Source organism: Musa acuminata, chromosome BXJ3-8, assembly GCF_036884655.1.
Source record: "Musa acuminata AAA Group cultivar baxijiao chromosome BXJ3-8, Cavendish_Baxijiao_AAA, whole genome shotgun sequence".
NCBI classification, from domain to species: domain Eukaryota; kingdom Viridiplantae; phylum Streptophyta; class Magnoliopsida; order Zingiberales; family Musaceae; genus Musa; species Musa acuminata.
In genome coordinates, this window is record NC_088356.1 from 1,228,583 (window position 1) to 1,256,353 (window position 27,771).

General features: G+C 38.2%; 3 protein-coding genes across 5 annotated transcripts; 1 reads left to right on the forward strand and 2 right to left on the reverse strand.

Moving 5' to 3' along the window:
- Positions 1–2,054: 2,054 nt before the first annotated feature.
- LOC103994120 (protein terminal ear1) lies at positions 2,055–4,951 on the reverse strand. Of its 2 annotated transcripts, none has more exons than XM_009414419.3 (6): positions 4,290–4,951; positions 3,879–4,044; positions 3,387–3,812; positions 3,196–3,315; positions 2,708–2,849; positions 2,055–2,636 (listed from the first exon to the last, which is right to left on the reverse strand). In XM_009414419.3, exons 1-6 carry the CDS (start codon positions 4,879–4,881, stop codon positions 2,358–2,360), a joined length of 1,725 nt encoding a protein of 574 aa, XP_009412694.2. In that variant the 5' UTR covers positions 4,882–4,951; the 3' UTR covers positions 2,055–2,357. The 2 variants fall into 2 exon arrangements, with proteins under 2 accessions (XP_009412694.2, XP_065019963.1); XM_065163891.1 differs by having other exon boundaries at positions 2,056–2,636; positions 3,387–3,794.
- Positions 4,952–7,940: 2,989 nt separating this feature from the next.
- Positions 7,941–13,554, forward strand: LOC135645571 (prefoldin subunit 2-like). Of its 2 annotated transcripts, XM_065164080.1 has the most exons (3): positions 7,941–8,080; positions 9,222–9,286; positions 12,885–13,554. In XM_065164080.1, exon 3 carries the CDS (start codon positions 12,890–12,892, stop codon positions 13,325–13,327), a length of 438 nt encoding a protein of 145 aa, XP_065020152.1. In that variant the 5' UTR covers positions 7,941–8,080; positions 9,222–9,286; positions 12,885–12,889; the 3' UTR covers positions 13,328–13,554. The 2 variants fall into 2 exon arrangements, with proteins under 2 accessions (XP_065020152.1, XP_065020151.1); XM_065164079.1 differs by lacking the exon at positions 9,222–9,286 and having other exon boundaries at positions 7,946–8,080.
- Positions 13,555–14,000: 446 nt separating this feature from the next.
- LOC103994118 (E3 ubiquitin-protein ligase RGLG2) lies at positions 14,001–18,818 on the reverse strand. The gene is made up of 11 exons (XM_009414416.3): positions 18,221–18,818; positions 17,354–17,438; positions 17,128–17,268; positions 16,925–17,038; positions 16,734–16,831; positions 15,565–15,644; positions 15,332–15,437; positions 15,115–15,242; positions 14,823–15,009; positions 14,582–14,638; positions 14,001–14,430 (listed from the first exon to the last, which is right to left on the reverse strand). The coding sequence occupies exons 1-11, from the start codon at positions 18,446–18,448 to the stop codon at positions 14,350–14,352; spliced, it is 1,305 nt and encodes a 434-aa protein (XP_009412691.2). The 5' UTR covers positions 18,449–18,818; the 3' UTR covers positions 14,001–14,349.
- Between the last annotated feature and the right edge of the window lie 8,953 nt (positions 18,819–27,771).

The window sequence follows — 27,771 nt, forward strand, 5'->3', positions numbered from 1 at the left end:
TTGTATGATGTTAACGAACCTTAGCCATGGCCGAAGTGTCAGCACGGTTTAGTCTAATTCTCGATGCTCATGATTGTCGCTCCAATAGGGCCTTCGTTGTGTCAGATTGACCCCTCTGGAAGTTAAGTCAATATCGAGTGGGGTTTTCGTAGAAGGGTTATCCTCCAACCTGATGTTGATCAGGGGGCTTTTATGATTGCACTCAAGGGTCGATCGTACGTTTTCTTATGATGACGACCGACTCCTTGGGCAGCTGACTTATACGTTTGCGCGATCATCAATCGACCTGTATGGGATGACGTCATGTGGCACCGTTCCAAGCTTTTCGGAGCGGCCTTCGATCGTACAATGCTGTCTTATGCGACTTCGAACGACACGAGAAGGGGTCGCCATCGTCCCGAGTATGAGGTGATATATCTGATGCGATGCTCCATCTTAGTCCCGAGGCTCTATGTCCGTGCTAACATGGTTGTTGACCGCATCCACGAGAACAATACCAGAATATGCCCTGAGATTAAATTGTTGAATTATGCATCTATCCTAAATCATGTCGGATAAACCTTGTATATAGTAAGAGGAAAACAACCGTGTGCCACTTTATCATGGTCTATTTGCATTTAGTGTCTAACCCTTTAAAATCCCAACACAAATTGATGAACCTGAGTTTATGTTTTCTGAATTTGCTAGACAATTCAATTTAAACTCAATATATCTATCATCTGATTTTTGTTCTCTTTTAATTTTCATCTCATTCATACATGAAAATTCTCTCACCATTTTTTTTCTATTTATATTCAATAATATGATATTCAATCGTCTATTCCGGTCAAATAGACATATTAAGGAATTTAATGGTCTATTTCTAATATAAGCAAATCAAAATATTATATGGACTTTCTTGGCAAGCTCCACATATACCATCTCAAATTATCCACCCACTAATGTTTAGGGCAAATATAATTTTAGACAAATGTAAATAAATTTTACTCTATTACTTTTTATATAAATTGATAGTGGTAAAAGATTAAAATCTTTGGTATAATTTATTCTTAGTAATTAAAGAATAATGGGAAGATGTAGAGATGAGACACTATCGTTGTGCATTGTAATATATATATATATATATATATATATATATATATATATATATATATATATATATATATATATATATATATATATATATAATTACAAGTCAATTGGAATAGGTACATTGTACCCTATGAGCTACTCCATAGAGTAAATCGATTGTCCCTACTATATAGATCGGTCCAATCCCCTTATATAAAATTTATAATATCATTTATAGTATTTTTGACATCTCTACCAAAATATTATAATTAAATTAAATGAACTTAAAGTCCAGTATAAATCAACTCACAAAAAAAAAGAATTTTAAATATAAATCATTTTGGTTAGGAACAAGAACAATCAAATATTAAGATTTTTAATATTTTTAAATAGACTTGAAAAATAATATAATTGAGAAATTGGACTAATTCCCTGTATCAATCCTAGCGTTTCAGTTGTCTTGTCAAATCGGAGGTACCCTTTAGGTAATATAAAAAAGAGGGAAAAGTATTTTTCGAGAATTATATATATAGATATTTTGTGATAGTTTTCTCTCTCGGAAAATCGCATATATATATATATATATAATTCCTTTTTTTGGTTTCTATCATACTAAAATTTGCATCTAAAAGTGTCAGCTCACAAGTGAGAAGATAAGATGAGTTCATTGTAGTTTCTCGTTCTCATCACTGCTTAGAGAAAGCAAGTCACAGGAACATTTATCTGGAAGACAACCACAAAGCAGCGTAGTAGTGCGTCTTTTAAGATCGATCTTAAAAGTTGCATTGATTGGTCATGGCCTCGTGCGAAGCAATGTCAAGGAGGCCCCTCGGTTGAAGACAACATCTGAGGACTGGGCATAGCCGACCCTATGACATCAAGCTAATCTTTAAGCCTTGAGATGGAAATAAAAGGTTGAACAAGATGAACACTCGTGAAGTGGACCGTGTTGGAAGCAGAAGGTTATGGGCATATTATTATATTTGGAGGCATCAAAAGCCCCCCCAGCCAGCATCGAGTTTTGCCGGGCGGTAAACGCTGCACCGACAAGTTGGGCACAAGAAATGCCTCTTCCCAGCTCGATTGGCTCAAGGGAAATTTATCTCAAGATGATAAATGATTAATACCACTAAATCCTTGATACAGTCACTGTAGAAGCATCCCAAAGCTTAGATTCTCCATACTTCCTAATACAACATAGAGAGAGATGGCTACCAGCTCTGCGAGGAAGCGCCAGGATATCAAGGATGACTCTTGCAGAGTTTCGCTTCGCCCACCATCCTCGGTCACGCCTCGTCGCTGTCGCCGGCGCCTCCGTGATCAGGCGGCGCGTAGGTTGAGGCAGTCGTCGAGGACGCCGCGCACCGGTCGACTTCCGCCGGCGCCACTAACGCTCCATCGGCCAAGTTGTTTCCTCTTGCAGTGGCTTCACGCCCGCCGGCGACCGGGACGGGATCGGTGAGCTGCCTCCCGTCTCGTGGGGGAGAGAAGACCACCGGCATGTACTCGTCGTCGTGGCACGCGAACCTGGAGTGCCGGAAGTGCTCCATTAGAGCCTCCAAGCCCTTGCAAGACCACAAGCCCAGACGTCAGAGATTCCCGCAGCATTCACCTAGAACCTAACTAAGAGAGCAACCTGCAACCGAGCGTAGGTGATTTGGCAGATCTTTCGCGAGTTGAACACTTCCCACGGCTGCTGATGGAAGGCCTTGTAGAGTCTGAAGGCCGCCTCCGGCGACGTCAGGTTCACAAACCCGTAGCCGACGTTGCACTTGTTGCTACAGAAACACAACACCGAGATCATCGCCACATAATTTTGTATCGTGTCTTGTCCAAAAGCTGCTTTTAGGGTTCCAATTCATGTAGAAGTGTTGTTTGTGCTCTGATGGGTCATTTCAAACTCACCGCCAAATCAATCAAACGAGAACTATAGTGAGTGAGTTTCGTTCATTGCCTACTCTATGCCTGCAAAGCCTTTTGACTTCTGATTAGGGTTTGATGGGTTCTTTCAGCTTCAGCACATTTGTCAGGGTTTTACTCTGTTCTCCTCATTCCTTGTTTCTTATTATTCTTTTGATTCAAAAGAAACAATCAACTGCTGAAGCAGTTACTGTTTAAACTTACTTGAAATCGATGGGAAGATAGACGAAGTCGTAGGCGGAGATGGGATCATCATCTTCCTCGCCAATCTGCTCGTTGCAGTGCTTGCAGTGGTTGTCCAGCATGTTCAGAAGCAGCTTCCGACTGCACCACCAAGCCATTCATTTGTAAGAGATGAAGCATTACGAGATGAAATAAGGAAAGAGTATGCTAACCTGTACTTGTTGGGGATGTTTCTGATCATCACCGTGGTTCTGGAATCACTACGAGAGGATGGGCGTGATTCTTCCGGCTGCACTTCCTTGAAGAGAAACTTGGAATCGCCTTCTTTCTTCTGATGAGTCTTCCAACTGCTGTTCGTTCTATGATGATGCACGTTCGATGATGGTGGTGGTGATGGGTACTCGTTCTTGCTGCACTCGCTCACCCTTCTGTTCCTTCTTTCCACGATGCCCGCACTGTCGTGAGCATCGCAAGCACTGCTGTTCTTCAGCAACGCCGATGGATTCTCAACTTCTCGGAATTCTTTACCAGGAGAGGAAGACGACAGAGGCTTAGGACCGCTCCGAATCCATCGACTGGCCTTTGGGTTACCTCGCAGAAGCCTCGGAGGCAATGGAAAGCTGTTCATAAAGTAAACACTGCACCATGAATTACATGTGTGAGTGACCAAATCGAAAGTGAAAAAGGAAGGAAGGAGATGTCACCTTCTTGTTTGGCTTCCGGTTGCTCCGAATTGGAGCACCAAGCGCCTTCCATGAACCTCTTTGCCGTGGAGCTCGGAGAGGGCGCGAGCGGCGTCTCTTTTGTCGTAGAACTCCACCAGCAAGTGGTGTTGCTTCGATGTCATCACCCTCACTTCCTTCACAGCTCCTACATGCCATTAAGATAAAATCTCTCTCTCTCTCTCTTAGCCATGCAAAATCGAGTCATAAAGAAACATGGTACATATAGCAAGAAGTACAGAAAGAAACAAAGGATATCTAATGATAGAATACAAGGAAGAAAGCACCCAACATATATTACAGAGATCTCTTCAAGATTTGTTTCTTGTTTGATCTTTCTTGGTATCTTTGAACTAAATCGGTGAAGATATAATGGTTAGAAATCATCCATACCGAAGGCTTCAAAGATTTGTCTGAGAGCAGCGCAGGACACGGTCGGGTCCGAATTAAGCACCAAGATGGAACCCTGGTTAGGTTCGTCGAGGCCGGAGGCTGCAAACTGAGCCGAAACCGCCGGCCATCCGGTCAGTCCGCGGCCTCCCACGCCGTCGCTGAGCCATCCCCATGGACACGCAAGGTTCCCCGTGATGGTGGCGGGGAAGTGCTGCCGCGTCGCGGGGTGCTCGCGGAACGCCATCACCGCCGCCTGCGCGCTCCTCAGATCGTAGAAGTGGACGGTGACGATTCCCTGCGCTGTCAGCGCCACCGTGTCCACGGCCTGCACACCGCCGAACGGCTCCATCGCCGCCCTCACCTCCGCCTCGCCCACTTGCGGCGGCACCATGTTCAGCACCACCGCTCTACTAGCCGCCTCTGGAGGCGCTACAAGTGTCACCGCTACGGCAGGCGGCGGTTGAGGAGGAGGATGACGGTAAGGGAAGTAAAACTGCAGCGGATGGGCAACGACAGCGAACCGGCTGCTCGCCGCCGGGTGGAACTCCGCCGCCGCCGGATCGAGAAGAGTTCCCCGGGCTTCCGGCTCCATCTCCCGACCCAACCGAAACGACACAGCTCACACGCCAATACGCCGAATCTCTCCCCCACATAAGCTTCTTCCAAATGCGTTATATAGAGTGAACCGGTACAAAAGAAGCGATATATCGGGGGAGGAAAAAGGAAGGCAATTACGATAGCAGAAAGCGGCGTTTTAATGCGGTGGCAGTATGGCGGCGCACTCCCCTCTTCAATGGGTGGATAGCGACGCCCGTCCTTTATATTCGCACCCCGACGTCGGTAAGACTGCACGCCCTCCGTGTCACGTCGCAGGCGGAAAAACTCCTGGAAGGGGAGTTATTTATCACTAATGGGCAAAACCGTCTTTTCAATATACAAAATAACCCTTTGGGAAGGGAGATTAACGCAAAAGAGGCGAAAAGGCGACAATATTAAATGACTATAATGCCCCTGGTCTCGGGGTTGCAGCCTCAGGGTTGTCTCTTCGTCTACCTTTCCTCTTTTACCATGGGGAATCCTTCTGGGCCGGCGTCTGTGGCTGTGCCTGCACATTCCTGGAGGATGCAGGAAGCAGAGCGTCAGAGAGAGAGAGAGAGAGAGGAGATAATTTGGGAGGTGAGACTGGTCGATTTTGCCTGTGATTGCTCATTTCCAAGAAGGAAAGGAAGAGGGATGATTTGTTGTACCAAGAGCCTTGAACCAATGGACAAACATGGCATTTTGCTTTGCAGGTTGGCATAGAGTGGGAGGCAGCATGAGAGAGAGCAAGATGTTAACATGATCATACTGCTTCACAATGTCAGAGAAATAAATAGCTGGAGTGCAAGATGATGGAGATCAGGGATGTGTGCATGGGATGAGACGAAATGGGGAGTGAGAATGTGTCTATATATATATATATAATATATATTTTTATAATAATAATATGTTTTTATAATTTTTATATATTATAATAATATTTTTAAATATAAAATATATTAAAATATTAAAAATAATAATACTTATTTATTTTATCTAGTTCAATCAAACTAAATAATTCATAATTGACTCATATAATGAAGATGATGAAATATAAAGACACATGAGAGTGTCTTATTTGTGACAGCGACGTAGCAATGCTGCTCATGAGCATAATTGACACCTATAATGAAGATGATGAGATAAAAAATTATAGAATATATAATTTTTATAGAAAATAAACATATTTTATATGTGTCTTAAAAAGTATCATGTATTTTGTTTTTTCTCAAATAGTATTCTTATTTTAAAAAAAAAATCATTAATTTTTGATTTTCTATCAATTTTTAACTATTATATTATTTTCATTTGACTCGATTATAATATTTTTCAATAACATTTATAGTATTTTTATTAAGATATTGTAAATGACAACATGTCTCTTTGATTGTCATTACTCATAGATCATTAAAATAGCATATGTTTAGGTTTATAATTAGTTTGATTGAAATTAAGAGTCCATTTTAATCAAAACATTACAATAAACCAAAAATATTATAACAAACCAAAACACTCTAATATATAGAAAAATTTTCGACGGATCATTTGAATATTTTTTAAATTAAAAATATTATTTGAGAAACATAAAAGTGGGGTGCTGATTAATTTTCTAGAAAAATGGCTCTCGTGGATCAGCAAAAAGTCGTGAATAAAAAGGTGCGGATGCATTAACATCTTAAAGCCAACGAGATGGATTAAAAGAACAAAAGTAGCAGAAGAGCTGTAGACTTCAGCAAAGTTGTATCAGATGCTAACTGGGAATGGATTAAATCTGAATAATCATATGATTTTATTTCCTTCCTTTTTTTATTATTATTTGAATCTATACCATTAGTTCCCTAAATGTGCAATCACATTAAATGTACGAGATTCAAGTGATGCAATAGTATATATTAATTATGGCCAAACTGCAAAATCGAACAGATTAATTTGAACTTCACAGATTGATTTTTCTTGGGATGTTTTAAGAAGATAACAAAGATGGAGAATAGGAGAGACTAATAAATATAATAAAATTGTATTATTATTATTATTTATTATAACAAATATCATTTAGAATTCGTTTTTTTCATTTTTAAAATGGAAATAACTAAAATATCGACTTCCCACATCACACCTCTTTGCTCGCCCAAACACGAGCACTTGTATTACTACTACTCGCGCATCGCCATCACTTGTTCCAACTCACAGCTCTTTTTCCTCTCTCTGTCTGTCTCTCTCTCTCTCTCTGTGCAGCCCAAAGAGAGAGAAGGGGTGTCTCTTGCTGCTCACTGAGGTGGTGCAGCTGCAGATGCAGGGCTTGTGGACCAGCTTGCCATCTCCTCACCGATGCTGCCATGCAGTCTTTCGGAACCCAGGAGATGGCCAGCAGTTGATCCTCCATCCTGCATCTTTGTCTGCTCTTAAAGATTCAAAAGAAATGTCCTCTCTCTCTCTCTCTCTCTCACTCATATATTAGGTAGGAAAAAGAAGTGCAGCTACCGTGGCCTTTGTCCAGGGAGTAGCTGACAGTAGTAGCTGGACCCACAGTTATCAAAACATTCCATCCATGTCTTTCTACATGTGGTGACTCCATCAAGAAGCATACAGGCACTTCTCTTTCTCTCCCTTCTTATGTACACATGTATATTCTATAGCAATAGCATGTCGGCAGAGCTTTTGTCACTCGAAAGATGAGAGCAAGTCAGTGCTGCTTGTCATGGCATGGGGTGTCCGTTTCTGATATCATAGACTTTGCTTGCCTTTGTTGGGAAGTGCTGTTTGCCACCATCTGTTGCTTGCTTGGAATAAGGAGGCTGTGGCGGCCTCACTTGGGTTCGAGGAGTCTGTAGTGATCGGTGCCGGACAACCAGTCGATCCATCACGATTGCTGCTGTCACCGGTGGTGTGATGATGGTCGACAAGTTTGGAGTGGGCCTCCGGCCGAGGCGCTGGCCTGGCCCAATTTGAATCTTAATTGAAATCGACTCAACTCGAGTTGAACCCAAATGTTATAATCGGTTCAACCAAGCCGAATTGAGCTAAACCCAACAACATCCACTCCCCGCTCCTGGCGCCAGCGCGGCGCCCGCAGCAACCCTATTCTCCCGATCGCTCGCTCCTCGTCGCCGTCGCCGATTCCTGCCGGTCCTCCCCTCATCCGACCAGTGGTGGCCGTACATCCTCATCCGTGCTTCTCCCGACTTCGGCATCCGCCTCCTCTTCGATCCAAGGTGAAATCCTCTCCTTCTCCCATCGCCGTTTTGCTTGCCCACATCCTTCTCTTCGGATGCTGTTGCGCTGCGTTTTTAGTTGAATATATCCGATCATTCGGTGGTCTTTTTCTACATCATCGTGTGTTACAAAGTCGGGATCTTGCAACCGTTTGGCATGTTGTTTGGAATTAGATGTAGATTTGTGATTTGTTAGTGTCGATCTCATCATCGATAAACCGTCTACTTGAATTCTGCTTTCAAACCCAAAATCCAACCGAGGGAAGCTTTCGATAGTTAATATTTCAATATTTTGATGTATAAATGGCAAGGGATTGTTTGGCATTTTTCAGTGGCTTGAATATCTGGTTTCTTCGTTGTTGTTAATCTATAGGTTATGTTGGTCAGAACCATCCCTTAGAGCAGAGTGGAATATTGTTTTCTCTTTTCGAGAAAGAAACTAACTTTGGGGATCAATCATCATTTTTGGGCTTTAGGGCAGTTTATGGTTTGTTTATTATGATGGGAGCGATCATGCAATCATCACCTGATGGTTTTGTCCCAGTAATTAGGTGAAAGGCGAAATGGAATTTACATTAGCAAAATATCACGGCTCTTGATCTTTTTTCCTTTCGCAAAGGGTAAGTGACGAAGGTAGATTTTGATCCATGGACCTTTACAAAATCTTTACGAACAAAGCTAGCTAACATATTAAAAAAATATGTCGGATAAGGGTCTTGTACCCTCAACTTTTTGGTAATTGGGTCTGGTATACCACCACCAGACCATTGTTTTAGGTGGGACTCTTGATGTTGAATAAAACCCTAGCTCAAATCCCCATGTTTTGGCCTCTTCTGACTAGTCATGACCAGCTTGATTGTCATAAACATATACGTTCACAAGTGACTTAATTCAGTTTGAGGATCTAACCATAATGGTTCAAGCTGTTAGAAAGGCTAATTTATTTGGTCCGTTTGACCCCAGTTTTGGGTCTCAGGAATCAATTTGCTTGATCGGTGTTGCCGGTATGGGTGATGAATACAGAAACTTTAAGAGAATTGCCATCAGACTGTACACTTGGGTTTCAAACATTTTATGATAGTGTTCCATTTACTGTTTGAAGCTGTCATGCATATATATTGATTACTATGTTTATCTAAAGGTATCCCTTTGCTCCAAAACCTTGATTGGTATATTTGAAGAGCAGAAAGGTCACCTGACATTCAGGTACTTGACCCCCACTATCTCCAACTACTGTTGATTATGATGTGTCAATTGCGGTAATATTTCCTTGGCAGTTCTTTTCCCTCTAATCGTTTCAGGATAACTTGTTCAATAAGGTTGAATTTCTTTTAAGCAAAATGAGGTTCTGACAAGTATGATTTAATGCCTTTGAGCCTTTAAGGAGTCGCAATTAATTTTTGAGATTTGTTATCGGTCAGAATGAATCTACTGCATTTTGTGAGAATACATTCATAACCTCATATCTCCTCTGCTTGTGTTGTAGGCATTTTTCCATTTATAACATGTTAACCAATCAGAATTCTAATAGAAAAGTAGTAACTAACAAAAGAAAGGTTCTTACGAATTAAATACTTCTGTAAATACTAATCATAACAAATAGCTGTTTTAAGGTGTTTCTTGATTGGTGATATATTTCAGTTCTGTTCTATGTGGTTCTTTTCTTTCTCAAGGACTTGGGACCATGGCATGGCTTCTTGTTCCTTTGTCCATCCTTTGTTGACATTATGTATATCATCTCTACAGAGAAATGTGATCAACACATGTAAACAAAACTATATCCAAATGATTTGTTTTCTTTTGATTGTAACAAATGAAAATGAGAAATTCATGGGCGATCAGTACCCCAAAGCAGACAGATTCATTTAATTATCAACTAATATGTGTTTCGACTTGCACATTATGTCATGATTGTCAACCCGAAATCAAGTCATTTAATGTCATCACCAACATAACTTGTGAATATCATGTGTTTTTATGAGAAATCACATCTCATTAGGAATTTAAACATCTCCCTTCTGCATAGGTTCTATTACTGAATAATTGTTCAACTATTAATCATAGCCAATTACAATACATGTCTTTCATTAAACACATGCATTAGTAAAAATCAATGATCGTTGTTTCGCTCGGACCGGTACGAAACGGGTGGCACATGCTGGTCCGAGCGCTAATCAATACGCGGACCCACCTCGGTCTGCCATATAATAGGGAAGTGGGAAACCTTAAATCCCACTTCCGGCCCACCTTCGCTTCCCACGAGATCGATGCTGCAACTATGACTTCTCATCGCTACGACCTCTGCTTGCCCCAATAGACGCTGCACTCTGCCACACAACCAATTCTAGGATTGATGCTTCTCACAAAATCAATTCTAGGATTGATCGTTGCACATCGCCCTAATCACTTCTCATGTATGTCTCTTCTTCTCTTCCTCCTTCCTCCTCAGTCGCTTCCTTTTCTTCCTCCTCCCTCCATCGTCCCTTCCTCTTCTCCCTCTTTTTTTTCCTCGTTGAAACATCGGTACATACCACAATATACCTTGTGTCAATACACCGGTACAAACTAATACGTACTAGCCCAACAAATCTCCAAGACGGGTCCGGTACCAGAAATGGTGAACCCTCGTCAATGATCGTCGTTTCGCCTAGACCGGTATGAAATAGTTGGCACATATTGGTCCGAGTGCTGACTGATACGCAGACCCACTTTGGTCCAATCCAAAAGTGGGAAACCCTAAATCTGACTTTTGCACCGCCTTCGCCTCTCAGGCGATCCATGCTGCAATCGCGACTTATCACTGCTATGACCTCTGCTTGCCGCGATGGACGTTGCACACTACCATGCGATCGACACTTCTCACGTAGGTTACCGACGACCTTCGCTTGTTGCGACTGATGTTGCACATCGCCACACACGATATTTGCCCTAATCACTTCTCAGGTATGCCTCTTCTCTTCTTCCTCCTTCGCCACTTCCTCTTCTTCCCTCTTCCTTCCTCCTTTCTCCACCGTCCCTTCCTCTTCTCCCTCTTTTTCTTTCTCTTCGAAACATTGGTACTTACCAGTGTTCCGTATGTTAGTACATCCGTACAGACTTGTATGTATTAGCCTGACAAATCTCTAAGATGGGTTCGATACCCAAAATAGCGAACCCTGGTCAATGATCGTTGTTTCACCCGGATCGGTACAAAATGGGCGGCACATACCAGTTCGAGCACTGACCGATATACGGATCCACCCTGGTCTGGTTCACGATATAAAAGGAAAGTGGGAAACACTAAATTCCACTTTCGTACCACCTCCGCTTCTCACACGATCGATGCTGCGACTGAGTTCTCACCGCTACGAACTCTGCTTGCCACGATAGGTGCTACACACCACCATGCGACCAATGCTGCGATCGACGCTTCTCACGCAGATGGCTATTGGTGACCTCTGCTTGTCGCGACTTCGTTGCACACCGCCATGCAAGATATTTGCCCTAATCACTTCTCAATTACTTCTCAAGTATGTCTCTTCTCCTCTTCATCCTTCCTTCTTCCTCCTCCTACACATCTTCCTCTTCTTTCGTCTTTCTTCTTCCTCCATCGTCCCTTCCTCTTCTCCCTCTTTTTTTTCCTCTCTAAAACACCGGTACTTACTAGTGTACTGTGTGTCAGTATGCTAGTACATATTGTTATGTACCGGCCCAACAAATCTCCAAGACAGGTCCGATACCTGAAATGGCGAACCCTCATAAAAATGTTCAGGCTTAACATCAACAATTCACTTGAATGGTTAAGCTGCTGAAATAACAACATATGAATGCTTTTGTAATCTCTGCACGCAGTTGGTTGGTGGATTATACATGCATGATTTTGAAAAGGCATCTTGAATACTACTTGCTGCCTTGACAATATTTCTTTCTGATGTTACACTTTGTGACATCAAGTTAAAAAGATCAGTTCATATATACACATACTGCCATCTTATTTTTCCAATTTGTTTGCTCAAAATATTCTCATTTTCCCATATGAGTATGTATGGTGTTGGATGGTCTAGATTTGTTTGTAACGAATTGCATCCATAATCTTTTTGAGGGGTATAATGAGAAAACGACAATGTATCCACTTGGCAACCAACAAGAACTGATTTGGAATATGTGGTATGATTACAACTTATCATTTCTATATATGTGGTTTGTATATTGAGATTGCATGGAGACAATGTGAGATTCAACCATAGCCTGCAGTATTCATTCTTCTGTTCTATTATCAGCTTTATAAATCCCATATTTATCTAGTGCCTCTTCTATTTCAATCCTCAACTACTTCTCATCTTCCCAACATGTTCCACCTGACCATAGTGGACAATTAATGTTGCCGGCCTCTGTCTCCCCAATCAAGAATCAGACCAGTTCATACTCTTACTTCTTTGGACTTTCTTTGTCTCAGTTGGACTGCAACAGGCAGTCACATTTGCCACCGGCAGCCTCTTCTTCATTCATATTGCCAAGAGAGGCCACCATCCCCAATCATGTACCATATTCGTTAAGTCAGATATCTTGGTCCTTAAATTGGTTGCAATTGGAAGAAGACGGATAGGATAAGTATGAGATTACCTTTTTACTTTCCATGAATGATCAATCACTCGAGTGAATAAGTTGGTTACTGCGAGTTAAGTCTCATCCACTGTTATCTTGATAATTGTGGAGAAAATGAGGTTACCGCATGAACAATGTGAGAGTAGATGTACCATGGCAAATGCCAAATGATTCCAGCTTTATGTATTTTCACCTTATATAACCTGCGATGCATTTTCAGGAACAATGGCAAGCAAAACTAGCAGTGACAGTCGGGAGCCGATGAATGAGCAAATAATTTTAAACACGTATGGAAACATGCGCTCAGAAATTAACCAGATCTACTCAAAGATCACTGAGTTAGAGATGGAAGTCAGTGAGCACTCTCTTGTAATCGGTGCCATACAACCACTTGATCCATCACGTCGCTGCTACCGAATGGTCAGTGGTGTGCTGGTCGAGAGGACGATCAAGGATGTCCTGCCTGCTGTGCAGCGCAACAAGGAAGGTCTCGAGGAGGTCATTGCTCGCCTCAATGAGGCATTGGAGAGGAAGAAGAAGGAGATTTCAGAGTTTGAATTGAAGTATAAGATCAAGATAAAGAAAGCCGACAGTGAGACCAAAGAGGACACCAACCAAAAAGAAGGTTCTGCTCAGGGGGTTCTTGTAGGCCCTGCAAGCTAATAAAAGTTGCTAGGAAATGGTGTTTTCCTTGGCTTTTTAAATCTGGTTTATATTTTTCTAGACAGAAAACATGATCTTATGAAGTTTCGTGTTGCATGCATGTCCTGATGAGCTGTAGTAGAATTTGATGGAACGAACCACTGAAATCCGATGATGGTATTGTAGTTATTCACGAGTTGTTCTTTGCTTGTGTGCAAGTAAAGCCATTAATCTATGCATTGATCTGATGTCTCGTCTTGGTTCTTGGCTGTTTGTACTTTCTATCAGCTAAAATTCTAGGAGGATTTGGCTTGTTCAAGGTTCTGTTGGAACTCCTTTTCGAGGAGTTCATATTTAGGTTAGGTTGGCTTGCTCACATGACCTCTAATGCTTTGGTTTAGCGTGTGCGATTGGGTAGATTCGTCATGGTATCCGAATCAAACCAACTGTTGAGAAACACGTAACTATTCACAAGCAATTTCGAGGCTTCTAATAATCATAACAAGAAAATACAAAAGAAGTAAGAAAAAACCAGGAGATCTTTTGATTAGATAGTCAACAATTTAATTGCCAAGTCAAAAAAGGTTACGAGTGACACCCCACCAAGAGCGCAAAAAAAAAAAAAATCATTAAAGTTCAAATGCAGTTGATAATTCCATTTGGCACCTGTTAGGTTCCCCCAATACAGTCCACATTAGCAAATCTTGAGATGTATCAATTGAATGATAACTGTTGCATTGAATCAGTTGACATCTAAATGGCTACAACATATTACACAATGAATCCATCAAAATCTTGTAGTACAAGCACCCATTAACCACATGAACATTTATGAATCCAGGCTAACTATGATAACAATTAACTTTAAAAAGAAAAAAATCTATTAGAACCAAGTCCGGCAATGCAAACAAAACACCAACGGCCTTGGCGGAGGAGGAGGACGAGCATATGTGCAATTGTACAACTGACAGATCTCCAAGCATACATAATCCAGATGCATTCATTAAGCCCGGAGGACATTGTTTTCAGATATGGCTGGCACCTCAATAGAGCTTTATCCTTGTATGGATTTCCCTACGACAGATAGGGCATGTCTGAAGACTAGGACCACAGTCAGAACATGTCTGCATGACGAGAAAGCAATCGCCCACACACACAAAAAAAAGGGAACAAATTAGTCAAAAGAGAAGTTGAGCTTGTAATTTGCTCGAGATGCTTGGATGTACAATAGATGTCTGTAGTGAGAAGATAAAAAGCAGGGTTAGAAATGGTTACCAGGTGCCCGCAGCCAAAAGCCATATCTCTCGTATTGGTGAGACAAATAGGGCAAACCTGCCAAAAAAACTAGATCATGACTAACAGTGCTTAAGAGAATGTAACTGGAGCTAGCTGTGAAATTTTGACAATGTAGAAGACTTTGATCATACACCAGATAATGAGATGTGATTTAATAACACATGGAAGATCAATGGACTAAGGAGGGAACAAAACTGAAAAGTTCTTCATATAGTTTTACCTGATCTTCAAATGAAGAACTTGGTGCAGAAAGATGTTCGCTAGATGCTGTTTCATAACCAGGGTAAGGTGGTGCACTCTGCTGGAAAGTTGTTGACTTGTAATTAGTATATCCAACAGAAGGAGCATGATGATTTCCAGTAGGTGGAGGGAGAGCGATCGTTTGTGGAGACTTTCCAGATCGGCGACTGCATGATCATGGGAGGAATCAGAACGTACCAAAAAAAGAAGATATCATTGTGGCTGAAAAAAATCAGAAGTAATAGAAAGATTAAGATGGTCAGCAACCATACCCCAAAATCCCCATTTCTATTGTGGCTTTATATTGTGAAGGTATTTCCATCAATGCTTCAAGAGCAAATAGTGCCTCTTTTCTCGTCTGCGGTATATTCTTTGACATAATCTCGGTAAAATTTACAAACTGTAGGCCAATGCAGATTCACAAAATTAAGAGCTGCATCACACAAAGGTAGGAGCTGCTGCAAAAATTTGAATCCAAATTTACCAAACCTGGAAATTATCGAAGGAACGGGCAGGAATGTTATCATCAAATTCTTTCATCATGTCCCAAGGGCCATCTCCAACTCCAACTAAAATTATTGACAATGGGAATTCGCTGCAACAGAAGAAGTAAGAAAATGCCAGTTTTTCAGTTTGAAAAGAAGCCAATATGTAATGATAATTTTCAAGACAAACATTTAACAATCATTTTAATGCCACATATAAAAAGTAATACAACTTACCTAGCTTTAACAATAGCATCAACAGTCTTCTGTTCTTGGGAGCTTAAATGACCAAATTGAGTATCCACACTCCTTGTAACCTGTACAACCCAATATTTTTAGGATAAGCTGATCATTTTGACATAACCCCATAAATTGTTCCAAACATGAAAGGTCATTCCATTACTGTTAAGGAAATATCATTGAATTACTCCAGCGGCAAGTCAAATCGTGTTCTCAGATTCTGTCCAGGGATATAACAATGGGAAGTTGCTTATTCAAAGACTAGCACAGAATCAATGAGAGTTTAACCATGCCTGATGTGGATTATGACAGAACTAAGTAAAGGCCGGTCTATTGTTTTGCTACCTAGCAATGTGGTAAAATAAAGGTGAGTTGAGGTTTATAGTAGAAAATTTTTTACGTCTTTGTTAACACATGGAACCCAACATATTAGCATCCAGTTCTAATAAGCTTTCCTGCACGCTTATTTCTTGAACTTAAATAGATGATGCAGCAGAAATTTTAACAAATGATGAAGACATTTCTATTTCTCAAAAATTTTATTTCTACTTCTTGAAAGTCAAGGGAATACATGTTCGATACATCTTTGTTATAATACTATCCAAGTTCATTGAGATCATTAATCAGTTCCCATGCATGTATGCCTAACACTGACAAGCAAGAATCGAGCCTTGAGATCGTTGCAAGTTCTCCAGGATCCTTATTTTACTGCATAGCACTCCTTTGTTCTGCTGCTAAAAGACTTAATTCTATTGACTATGGAACCATGATCAAGAAATCTCAAAAGGAATGAATACCCATATTTGGTGTCTATTGTCAAGCAAACATCATCTCTGTACACAGACATGCACATGTACATGTGTTATGTGTTATGTATGTACGAATGCATACTGGAACGTCTATCAGCAGGAGATATAGACATTAATATAGTCCAAGAATAATTCCTGTCATTCCAAAGCTAGTCCTCATTTTTCTGCTGCCTTCTTGATAAATATATAAGTCAACAAACTTCCGTCAAGAACAATGACTATGGTTAATCATCAACAATTGGTTCCTGCTATTAATGTCCTTTACAAGGGTCTGCTAAAATATTTAATAACATCATAACTTATCTAATTGTTTTACATCATGAAATATAGGCTGTCCTAAAATCAAGGGAAATATACCTGCCCATCAGCAATTATCAGTAAAACATGGTACTGTCCACCACTCTGTTCCACAATGGTCATAGCCATCTCAATAATTGGTGCAAAAGAGGTTGGACCTGGAGGTAGTAAAAAAAAAAAGGATCCACTAAATAAGTGAAAATATTAATCACTGATTAAGCCAAACAGAAAAGCAACAGAATTACAAATACCAGCCAATCGCAAATGGGGAAGAAGCTCTCTGTATTGCACCAGAGTGTCTTGAAACCCATTACATGGTCTCCCATCCGGACAAAAACTAAAGACGTCTCGGTCATGTGTGGATGCTGACAAAAGAAAAATATTTAACACCTTAAAGAACACAAAACAACCCATGGTATGTCCATGGAAATACCTAATGGCAAATAATATTTACCATCTCCAAACCCAAAACAAGGGATCAAATTGTCTTCATCAAATGCTGATAATGTTCGTCCGATGATGGAAATCGCTTGTTCATAAGGATTTGGTGTATCGCCGATATGATGCAAGCTGCGACCTCCAAATGAAAATTTACCTGGCCGCCATATTCACTTTTAATTAAGTTTCACACCTAAATAAGTGATGAACTCACATGTCCATAATCAGCATGATACACTAACCTGTCCACTCATTGCTCTTTGTCAAATCAATACCGACAATTAGATTTGAAGACTCGAGGCCAGCCTGTGCAAGAGCTTCAGTGACCTGCACAAAGAACATTTTATTCCAAATAAAAAATCAAGGGAAGAGATTATCCACACACCAATATTCAACAACATACAGTAAGTAATCTGCAACCACCATCAAACATCATAGTGCAACACTTGAATTTAAGCTACCTCTTATAGTGAAAGTCCCATTTGGGTTCATTTAGCTTTATTTTCTATGTTAGAAAACATACAAATGAGGTGATTTAATCAAAATGGACATGGCTCATCGCCAAGGGTCAACTAGGCTATAGGGCAAATATTTGACTCCTTAAGTACTTAATTCACCACCTTTTATTTTCAAGCTAATTGTTATGCCTACTAAGAAAAAAGGATCCAACTTGGAGGTAAATTCAAGCCCTAACATGTGCACGATTTGCATGCATAGCGCACCTCCTTGTGTGATTTATATATCTTGCGTAGTATTTTCTAAACCCCTTGCGGACTATGGTGGCCTTTCATGGACAAGGGTTTATAAAATAGTATTAATGACCTGCGCACCTAATATTTATTGAAAAAAAGACATTAAATATAGATAACTCCAACAAACAAGGTAAAAAATTTGGTCAACTGATTGCTGGTCACAATGGCTGTCCCTTAAGCGGAAGTGCACAACCAGAGGACATGCCATGATCACCTATCTTTTTCTTGAGACCAACCTAAAGAAAGGAAGGCATCACCAAGCTTTCATTGCGCCCGGTGGAGCACCTGTCATCGTGACAGTCCAAGGAGGAAAAAGAAAACTATGAGAAGCACAATTTCATGAACCCTAGAAAATACCTGTTCCAAAGTATGGTAATTGTCGCTTATCCTCGAATACCTCCTATCAATCGTCGGCCTCGGCCGCGAACCAGGCGGCGGATACGATTCAGAAGGAGAATCATACGTCTGAGGCGGTGGAGGGTAACTCCGATACTCTGGCACCTCGCGGGAGTAGCCACGTCGATCCCAGTCCTGGAACGATCCCCTCTCCCGCTCTTCCGAGTCTCTCGAGCTTCCAGCCCCCATCGGAACTCTCAAGAAAAGAAAGGTCCACGTAGGCCTTCGGAATCCACCAGAGACGATTAAGACCGAGAACAGGGGCGGATCTTGCAGATTAAGAAGGGTCAGATCCGGCGGGAAGGTTCGGAGTACGGAGGATGACGGTGGCGGGAGAAGACCAAGTAGGAGACGCAAAGGGAGCCGTCGCGTGTGAACGATGCGGGCGCGAGAGAGGGAGGGCGCGCTTGGACTACAAGGAACGCGCTCGCCCGTGCGTGTGGTGCAGATGATGAATTGGGTCACGAGGAGGAAGAGGCAGAAGAGGGAGAAGGGAGATTGAGGCGGGGAATTAGGCGATCGCTAATCTGGCCGCGGCCACCCCCGTGAGAGATAGAGAGAGGCGGTTGGGGAAAACGACGCAGACACTGACGTGGCGTGTTCGTCTCTCCAATCTGTCATGCCGTCGCTTATTTGTTTGCCTCCGGAGAATAATATTAAAATATTAAAAATGGGATTTAGGTGAAATATAGCGCAAAAAAGTCTTAATTTTTAACTCTCTCTCTCACACATCCCTATTTTGATTTTTTTTTTTGCAAAAAAGAATAGTTACTATTTTGAGATGGAGAAAAATACCATCAACTATTAATTCTTTTTCTCATTTCCCTCCCTTTAGAGTCAAATCCGGATCAAACGTGGCATTGCATCGGCCGGTCCCAAATTAATAACAGTCAACAAAATTAAATAACATTAAATATATTTTTAAATATTAGAAACATGACTTTGCGTCGGCTAGTCAAAAATTAATAATATTAATATTATATCAATAAATATATAAAATATAAATAACATTAAATATATTTTTAAATATTAGAAACATGACTTTGCGTTGACTAGTCAAAAATTAATAATATTAATATGTATTTTACTATATTAATAAATATATAATATAATAATAAAACTAAAACTAAAGTATTATAAAAATAAAAATAAATAAAATAAAGTTATTGTATATTGAGAGAAAACATAATATGGTGATATTATTTGTTTATTTTAGATGAATAACAATAAAGTCATTAAATAAATCAATAAATGTTAAATATTAATTATAAAAAATTTAAAATTTTAAAGATCTTATAAATAATTATAAAATTTAAATGATCATTTTTTATATTTTTTATAGTGCTCGAGTCTATCACATTGAACTATAACTAACATGACGATAGAAACATAAATAATAAATAATATATATATGTTACCTCGATATGATTTATGATATCTATACTTCATAAATATGATAAATGATAACTAATGATATTTTCTCTTCTTCTTTGCCCATTCTCTAAGTTTTCCTAGTGGAGGCAAAAAAAAAAAAAAAAAAACAGAAGATTAAGGTATGAAAAGTATATTTCTTTTCTTAATATACTTAGGGTTTTAGTTTTACATATTATAGGTAGACTTTCAACTATTTTTGAGTCATGTGGACTTTGAATTTAGATATTTTTTGAATAATTCTTTTATGGTTCTAAGACCTTTATATGACCTTAATGTCAGATCATGGAGTTGTGATTATCCCGATCTAAGCTACTTAGAATCTCTTTTTTTTTTTTAAGGGATTGCATTTAAATTAAACTAGCCACCTTAGGGATATGATTCGGTTCTAATCTTTTGTTATATTTTAAAATATTTTCTTAAGATTATGTGAGATTTAGAATTGAGTAAATATCATCTCTGTATACTAAGATATGAGATTTATAAATTCAGATAGTCTCAACCCAATTTTAGCATAACAAAATAGGTATTGATAATTGAATTAAGAGAATAATTTAGCCTCCAAATGATTTTATTTTAAGCTAAAATTTGATATATATTTAGTTTATATATCACCTAATTTTTTTATAAAATTTTATGATAATTTAAGATCATTTGGTTAGTTAGAATATTGAAGTAAAGTTTCACCGCAGAATGGTGCGATGGTTTGATTGATACTAATCAATTCATTTGATTTTTATTAAAAAAAAATAATAGTAAAATTTAGATAAAATTTAAATTTAAGTATAGTTTATTTAAGAAAAAAATTATCAAAATTTTATATGAATTGTTGTTATGAATTATTATAAATTGATAATTCAATAGATATAATTTTTAATTAAGGTATCTCATGACCTTATGCTTCCAATTTGATAGGTGTATCCCTCCCTAACACACTCATTCATTAAGGAACATGATTTTTTTTATATCATCATTTTTTAGTTTAATTAGGTAAGTATAAATTTAATTTATTGTAAAATAGTGATCATATAAATTATCATGTGTATAATATATTTTAGAAAGTATGTTTTGACTAATATAATTATCATGAGCTAAATGTGAATACAAGTATTTTGTAAGTATAAAAATATATAAATTTCGATAAAAATATCTTGTATGCATATATATATATATATATATATATATATATATATATGAGGACATGTAGTGTTTTCTGTAATGTATGAGTGTATAAATATGTTATAATGTACGATGCATGCATATACAATTGCGTGCATTGTAGGAATGCATATATGTATTATGATATATGGTATGAGAGTGCGTGCATATATTATGCTGTATGGTGTGAGAGTATATATATATATATATATATATATTATAATGTATAGTGTGAGAGTGCATATATATGTTATGATATGTTATATTTCCTATATATGCATATAAACATTTTGAATTATTACGATGTAGAATTTTACCCTTGTTTTTTGCGTATGCTACGTGGTAGTGTTATGCTTATTGAAGAAGTCATAGGATGAGGGGTTTACCATTAAATGTTTTATGCCCATGCTCACTTGAATAAAATTATAATGGCTTATACTTACTAAGTAATTACTCACTATAAACTCTATTTTGCAGGTAAAGATATTAGCACCCCAACTAAGTGATTGGGTAGAGAAGTGGACATGTGCAAAGCTATGCTAATGTAGATATGAACGATGACATGTGAGTATTTTATATATATAATTTTTAAATATGTTATACATGTATGTTTTTCTTTTGGTTAGAGGTTATAGTTATATATATATGTCAAAATCACTATGTATAGGAGAAACCTTATCATTTAGTACGAGAGTGATGGGAACGAGGACAACACTAGAGAGAAGGAAGTTGTCATTCTCATAAGAGGATATGACTATTTGGTTGAAGATAAAGGTGATGGTTTATTGCCTGTTCCCACCCCTACTCCTAATTACACCAAGACTAGCAATGGTGATTGTGAATGAGCAAGAGGCTTCGGGAGGGAAAGAGGGCAAGGATGAAGGTCCCTTGATGTGGGGGAAAGGGTGAAGGTATTAGGGTTCGTGAGGGGTTGTAGATAGATGATAGACTCGTCCAACATAGGAGGGTGAGGTGTGGCGTAGAAGCAATGACCAACAACATAAAGGTTAGGGATAATCTAATAAAAGATACTCTATAGTAAAAATAGAAACTTAGTTTTTTTTTTTGAGAAAATTTTCCTTTTAATTTTACCAAATTTAAGATGAATTTATCACAGCTTTGGTAAAAATACTTGAGAAAGTTTTCTAAAGTTTATAGGATATAAAACAAAAGGTGGAGTCCTAATTTATACTTTTTCAATGAGAATAACTATTTCTAGGACCATTTTGAAAAATAGTATAACATCATTAAAAAAATAACATTACTGGTACAGTAAAAATTTTATTTTTTCAGAAAACCCTATAAATGAATCATAAAGTCCTAAATGATTATTTTTCTATTTTAACACTTTATTATTTAATTTAAATAATATTATATCATTTTTTAATTTTATTCAATTTAAGATCAATGTACAACCTTTGGACAAAACAATACTTGAATATTATTATAGAAGGTTTTGTTAAAGTATGAGACAGAATTGAAGTATTCTTCATTAGATTTAGAAAATTACTATTTACATTACCCACTTCATGTAATCGATTCCAGAGAGTTAAAACATTCTGCGTTGTTGTTATTAAATTCATGCTCGCATCGACGTCTTAAAATAGTAGATGCTTATTTCTAGAAACCTTTATTATTGGGTGCATTTTCAAGATTGAGAATGAGATGGTCAACGGTAAAAGACATCACTTAGTTTTACAGACATAAATCATAAAATTTCAAATATGAGGTCACAAGTCAACGAGTTCGATGACACCCCAAAGATTTCAAAATTGGCACGGTTGTTTTGTGGTTTTACGGGGTCGACCACGTTGACTCCTTGAGCTCCAAGAAATAATGAGCACTTCGCCCATTTGTGGGTTGACCGAGTATAGCCGACGAGTATGTGGCGGTCAACGTACACGCACCTCAGGTGAGATTTGGTCAAAACCAGATGGCCACCGATATGGAGAAAGAAGCAAAAGCTGGTTTGAAGGGAAACCTCGTTCACATGCGCCGCTTGTTTCATGGAGGGATTCAAGCTATCCTAACTTTGCTTAGCACACATGGCTTCTCACTCTGGATGAAACATGCATTGAATTAACATAAGATAGAAGTAGAAAAGCAACACACGCCATGCCCAATGATTTAGCATCTCAACAAGTGATTACTGGAAACCAAGATGTGATTCTGTTTCATGTTACATTGTTTGCTCCACCAAAGAGACAGTCGATCAACACCATGATAAAAAGGGATGCAAGGAAATGTCACCAAAAGGAAGCCTTTTCCTCTGTGGAAGAAAGCAAAAAGTATCAACAGATAGATAAGCATTTTGGAGAAAGCTTCCACCACTAAAGCCCCTCTACCTTTTCTCTTTTATGAGAAATTTTGAGTCTATTGTCTGTCCCATCATTGATGATTGGCACAACAATTACATCGATGAGTCGGGATCAAGATGTTTTTAGTAGTACTTGTTCTACCTCATATATGCTGGCATCCTCAAGGCATTGCCTCTACAAAAGGAGCCTGGATTCAACTAGAGTATGCATGGCATACAAATCAAAAAACAGTTCTTACACATCACAAACTGATGACCTACTATAATGAATGATTTGTTTCTTTCTCAGTGGAGCATTGCATTTAGTTGTTTCATTCCTCCAAAATAATGAGGGGGAGTGGGGGGAGCTTTGAGTTGCATGCCTCACTGACCAGGCCTAGCTCTTTTCTGATTGAGCTTCCTTTTGGTATCTCTCTCGGGTGATGCCTCCATGGACTTGGAGAAGGAGAGGGAGAGGTCATCATACAGGCCGACGACCCGTTGGATGTTGTTGTTGAGCTCTCTGATGAGCCCGACGTTGCGGCTCAGGTTTTCGGGGATCTTCGACTCATGGTTCTGATTGATCTCATTGATCAGTAGCCTGTTCTGGTCTAGGATGCTCTGGACCTGGAGGAAGCTCTTCTGCAGGGACTGGAGCACCTTGTTATCCACTTGGGTGGCTCCATCTCCGATCCCTGGGAGTCTCTCCTCCTCCATCAGCCTTCCTCTCTTCCTTCTCAAAGTGGATTCAAGTTATTCCTGCAAAGGCTCAACAATCGAGAGCTAAAGATGAGTAAGTGTTTGCAAGCGAGTTCAGCTAGAACAAACTACAAACACCTTGGCTTCGTATCATACAGTACGAACAACAATAGAGGAAATCCCAGAGAGAGAGAGAGAGAGATATGTGGTGGAAATACAGAAGACAAGCAAAGAGTCCTGAGAGAGAATGGAATCCATGAACAGGCCTTGAGAGGCATGACAGACAGGGTCTGACAAAGGACCAAATTGTGGCCTCAGACAGAGAAATGGCTTTTGTTCTTTTATATCAGAGCATGGAGAACATGAATCAATAGATTATATAGTCGACTCCGCGTCTTTTCATGTTGATAAAAAACATCAAGAATCTCACATTGAATCGAGATCAGTGAAGGAGATGAAAGATAATACAAGAAAATAGCCAACTGCTGCAAGAAGAACAAAATCATTGGTAGCCTAAATCTAAATAAACACAACCTACAAAACAAATAGAGGATGGCAAAAGAAAAAGTAGTGTGTTCTTCTTTTCTCTTTTGTGAGGGAAATTGGCTTATATCATCCCATAATATATCAAAGACTGCGCTCTGACCCAAAATTCTCGACAATCTTCAGAGAAGAAAATAAAATTTGAAAGAAGGGGTATGAAACATTAGGGTTTTGAATAACCTAACAAAGAATTATAGGCCGATTTCTAAGAATCTTCGACGGAGACAACCCTAAGAACAGCGGGAAAGGCAACAACGATCACATTTTGCTCCAACATTCTCGAAAGAAATCTACAGACGGATTTCACGAGCACCACATTGACCATGAAAAAATCGACAAGAACAGATCTCGACCTGCCTCCGTTTTGATGCTTGCAGCATACCTCGAGACCTGAGAGCGACGCAAAAGATCGGATCCGATGTCGAGTGAGAGAGGAAGCCAAATAAGACAAGAAAGGATCAGAAACGTAGAGATCTTGCATACCAACCCTAAGAACAGAAGGAAAAGGCAAGCAAGATCACATTTTGATCCAACATTCCTGTAAGTCTTTCCATATATATAGAGAAAGGAAGTCTAGAGATGGATTCAACAAGCACCGCATTGACCATGAGAACATCCACAAGAACCGATCTCGACGTGCCCTGCCCCCATTCTCAATGCTCGCATACCTTGAGACCCGGAATGATTCTTCCGGAGGCGAGAGCGAGGCAAAAGATGTGCGATCGATCTAATGCCAACCTGATCCTATTCTTTGGGTACGGATCTAAGAACGATCGTCCACATATTTTGGGCCGGATCTAAATCCCGCAAGACCTCCGTCGCTTCACGTCGTAACTTAAATCGGCGACAGCCAGCGCTGCGGTACGACAAACGACGAGAGGGTATGGCTACATCTCTAACCCTATGCAAATTTTAAATGACATGTCTACCCTTTAAAATTTCAATCGTAGCTAATTGTAGTTTATAATACTTTTATCTTAATTAATTTGAGTTTAAAAGATACATAAAATATAAAATACCTAAATAATTATAAGAAAGTTAGTTGACAGTACAGTTATGATAACCTTTTGCATAAATCTGTGGACATTTCATGCTTTTGCAGATATTGATTCATGGCAATGGTATGACTCAACAATATATGGTTTCTTTTTGAGATTGAAATCCACAGGCAATTGAAATAACAGTGATGCTTAAATTTTTATCTCTAGCTAAAAAAATTAATATTTAGTTTTACCTTTTATAATTTTGATAATTATTTTTATAGGTAAAAAATTATCTTTGAGATGGTGGAGAAAACTGGTGAGTTTGATGAATCGGATCTTAGATTTAAATGATTGAATAAAGATAGTAAATAAATGATGATTTAAAGTATGTATGTGATTCTAATATATTTGTTTAATTTTACAGAAGAATTTCTGATGAATCTGACAAGAGTTCATCGTCGAAGAAGGACAAAGACAATCCTAGTTTACCCTAATTTTAGGAATGAGTGACATTTGTTTACTCTCAACTTCAATTATAAATATGTAAATATATGTCTCGGGGCACTATGAATTAACCAATTAAGAGACCAACTTATCTAGTTAACTCTTACCCATAGACCAGATTTTGTTGACTATTGTTGGATTAATGAATCATTGATAACTATATTGAACATGACATGCATAGGTTTTATTTGATTAGCATTCTAATAATTCAATTTTTTTATCTAATTAAGTCTAACATAATATCTTATTATTATTATATGTTATTATCTTAGAATTTTCTTATCGAATGTAACATCATTGTATTCAACATAATAAAGACTACATAGTCTTATTATTGTTGATTGATGTTTTCTGAATTTTATTGATCCAGCTTATGTTTTTTTTTTTTTCATCATTATCTATCATATAATATTAAATATCAAATAATGAGTATTCATTGATTTTCTTAAAAAAATCATAAACTTTTATTACTAGCACTCTATAAATTAATCTATCTTTTTTTATAGTAATGATAAGACTTCTACAACTCACAATAAGTTGGGAAACAAATTTGATCATTGAATTATAAAGTATCAATGCAACTTATGATGTTGTACATTTATGTGGAGAGAATTACTAGTGTTATACACTGAAACTGCAATTGGAAAAGGACAACAGCTTATTGTTGAAGATGATATAATATGTCTATGTAAGAACAAATTTTGTTATTTAATAAAATTCGTGTAATACTCCTTCCAAAAATGATCAACTTCAACTAACATATCATTCATAATCATAATTTTCAACAACAAGATACATTTCATTCTTGCAGGAATAGATGGTGCCTCCATACTTCTTTTTAGCCCCAAGTCTATAGAACCTATGCAAAATATACACATGATTTCATCTTATTTTCCTTTCACTATTATCCTATGTCTTCCATTCATAATTTGTTCCATATGGTTGACAATAGGAAAAGATAAAAATAATGTAACAAAGTTATTGTAGCTGTGATTTCCTCTACATGAATCTCTCAACATGTACAAGTTGTGTGACCATTTCATGCTTGTGTAACTATAACTCATGGTAATTAATCCTATGAGCAACAAAGATGGCTCAAACACATGATGTACTTATTGAGAATTGGTTCATAAGATTTACTTGTAAAACATTGGATGTTCATATTTGCTTGTTACACTATGTGGTTTTGGTTTATTTATGGATTTTACAGATACAAAAGTAATTGAAATAGCACTTATACATAAACTAGTTCTTTTAGTTAAAAAAAGAATATTTTTTATTTTTTGACATTCCATTTATCCTTGTATGTGTTTAAATAATTATTTTGATGGATAAAAAAACCTTATGCTCAAGATGTTGGAGGAGACTAATGTGTTTAATGAGTTGGATCTTAAATTAAATACCATGAAACATGGAGGTGGTTAATTTTGATATAAACTTTTAATCTCCTAAAATATGCTTTCATCAACCAAATAGAATCTCGTTGTATAGTGATGTTTATTTAGAGTACGAGGAGTTGTTTCTCAATGTCAAGATTTAGTAATATAGAAATAGATAGACTATTTTTAGGTTTATCTTTAATTCTTGATATGTTAATATATGACTCTCAAAATATTTCATATGGTTAAGACATATAAAAAAATTAGAAAGTATATATCTTTTCATTCACAATGCACGATAACCCTCCTCAAGTTAGATATTAGTATATTAAAAAAAATACAGAGACATTATTATACAACTTATATAAGATTACATAAATTAAAAAAGAGTAACTATAATACTCATTTTTTTTATGATATATACAATATAATTGGATAAATTTTGTTGACTATGTTCTCAATTCCTTAAGAGAATTTAAATAATAATATTATCATTGATCTCTTGTGATTTTTGTTCAT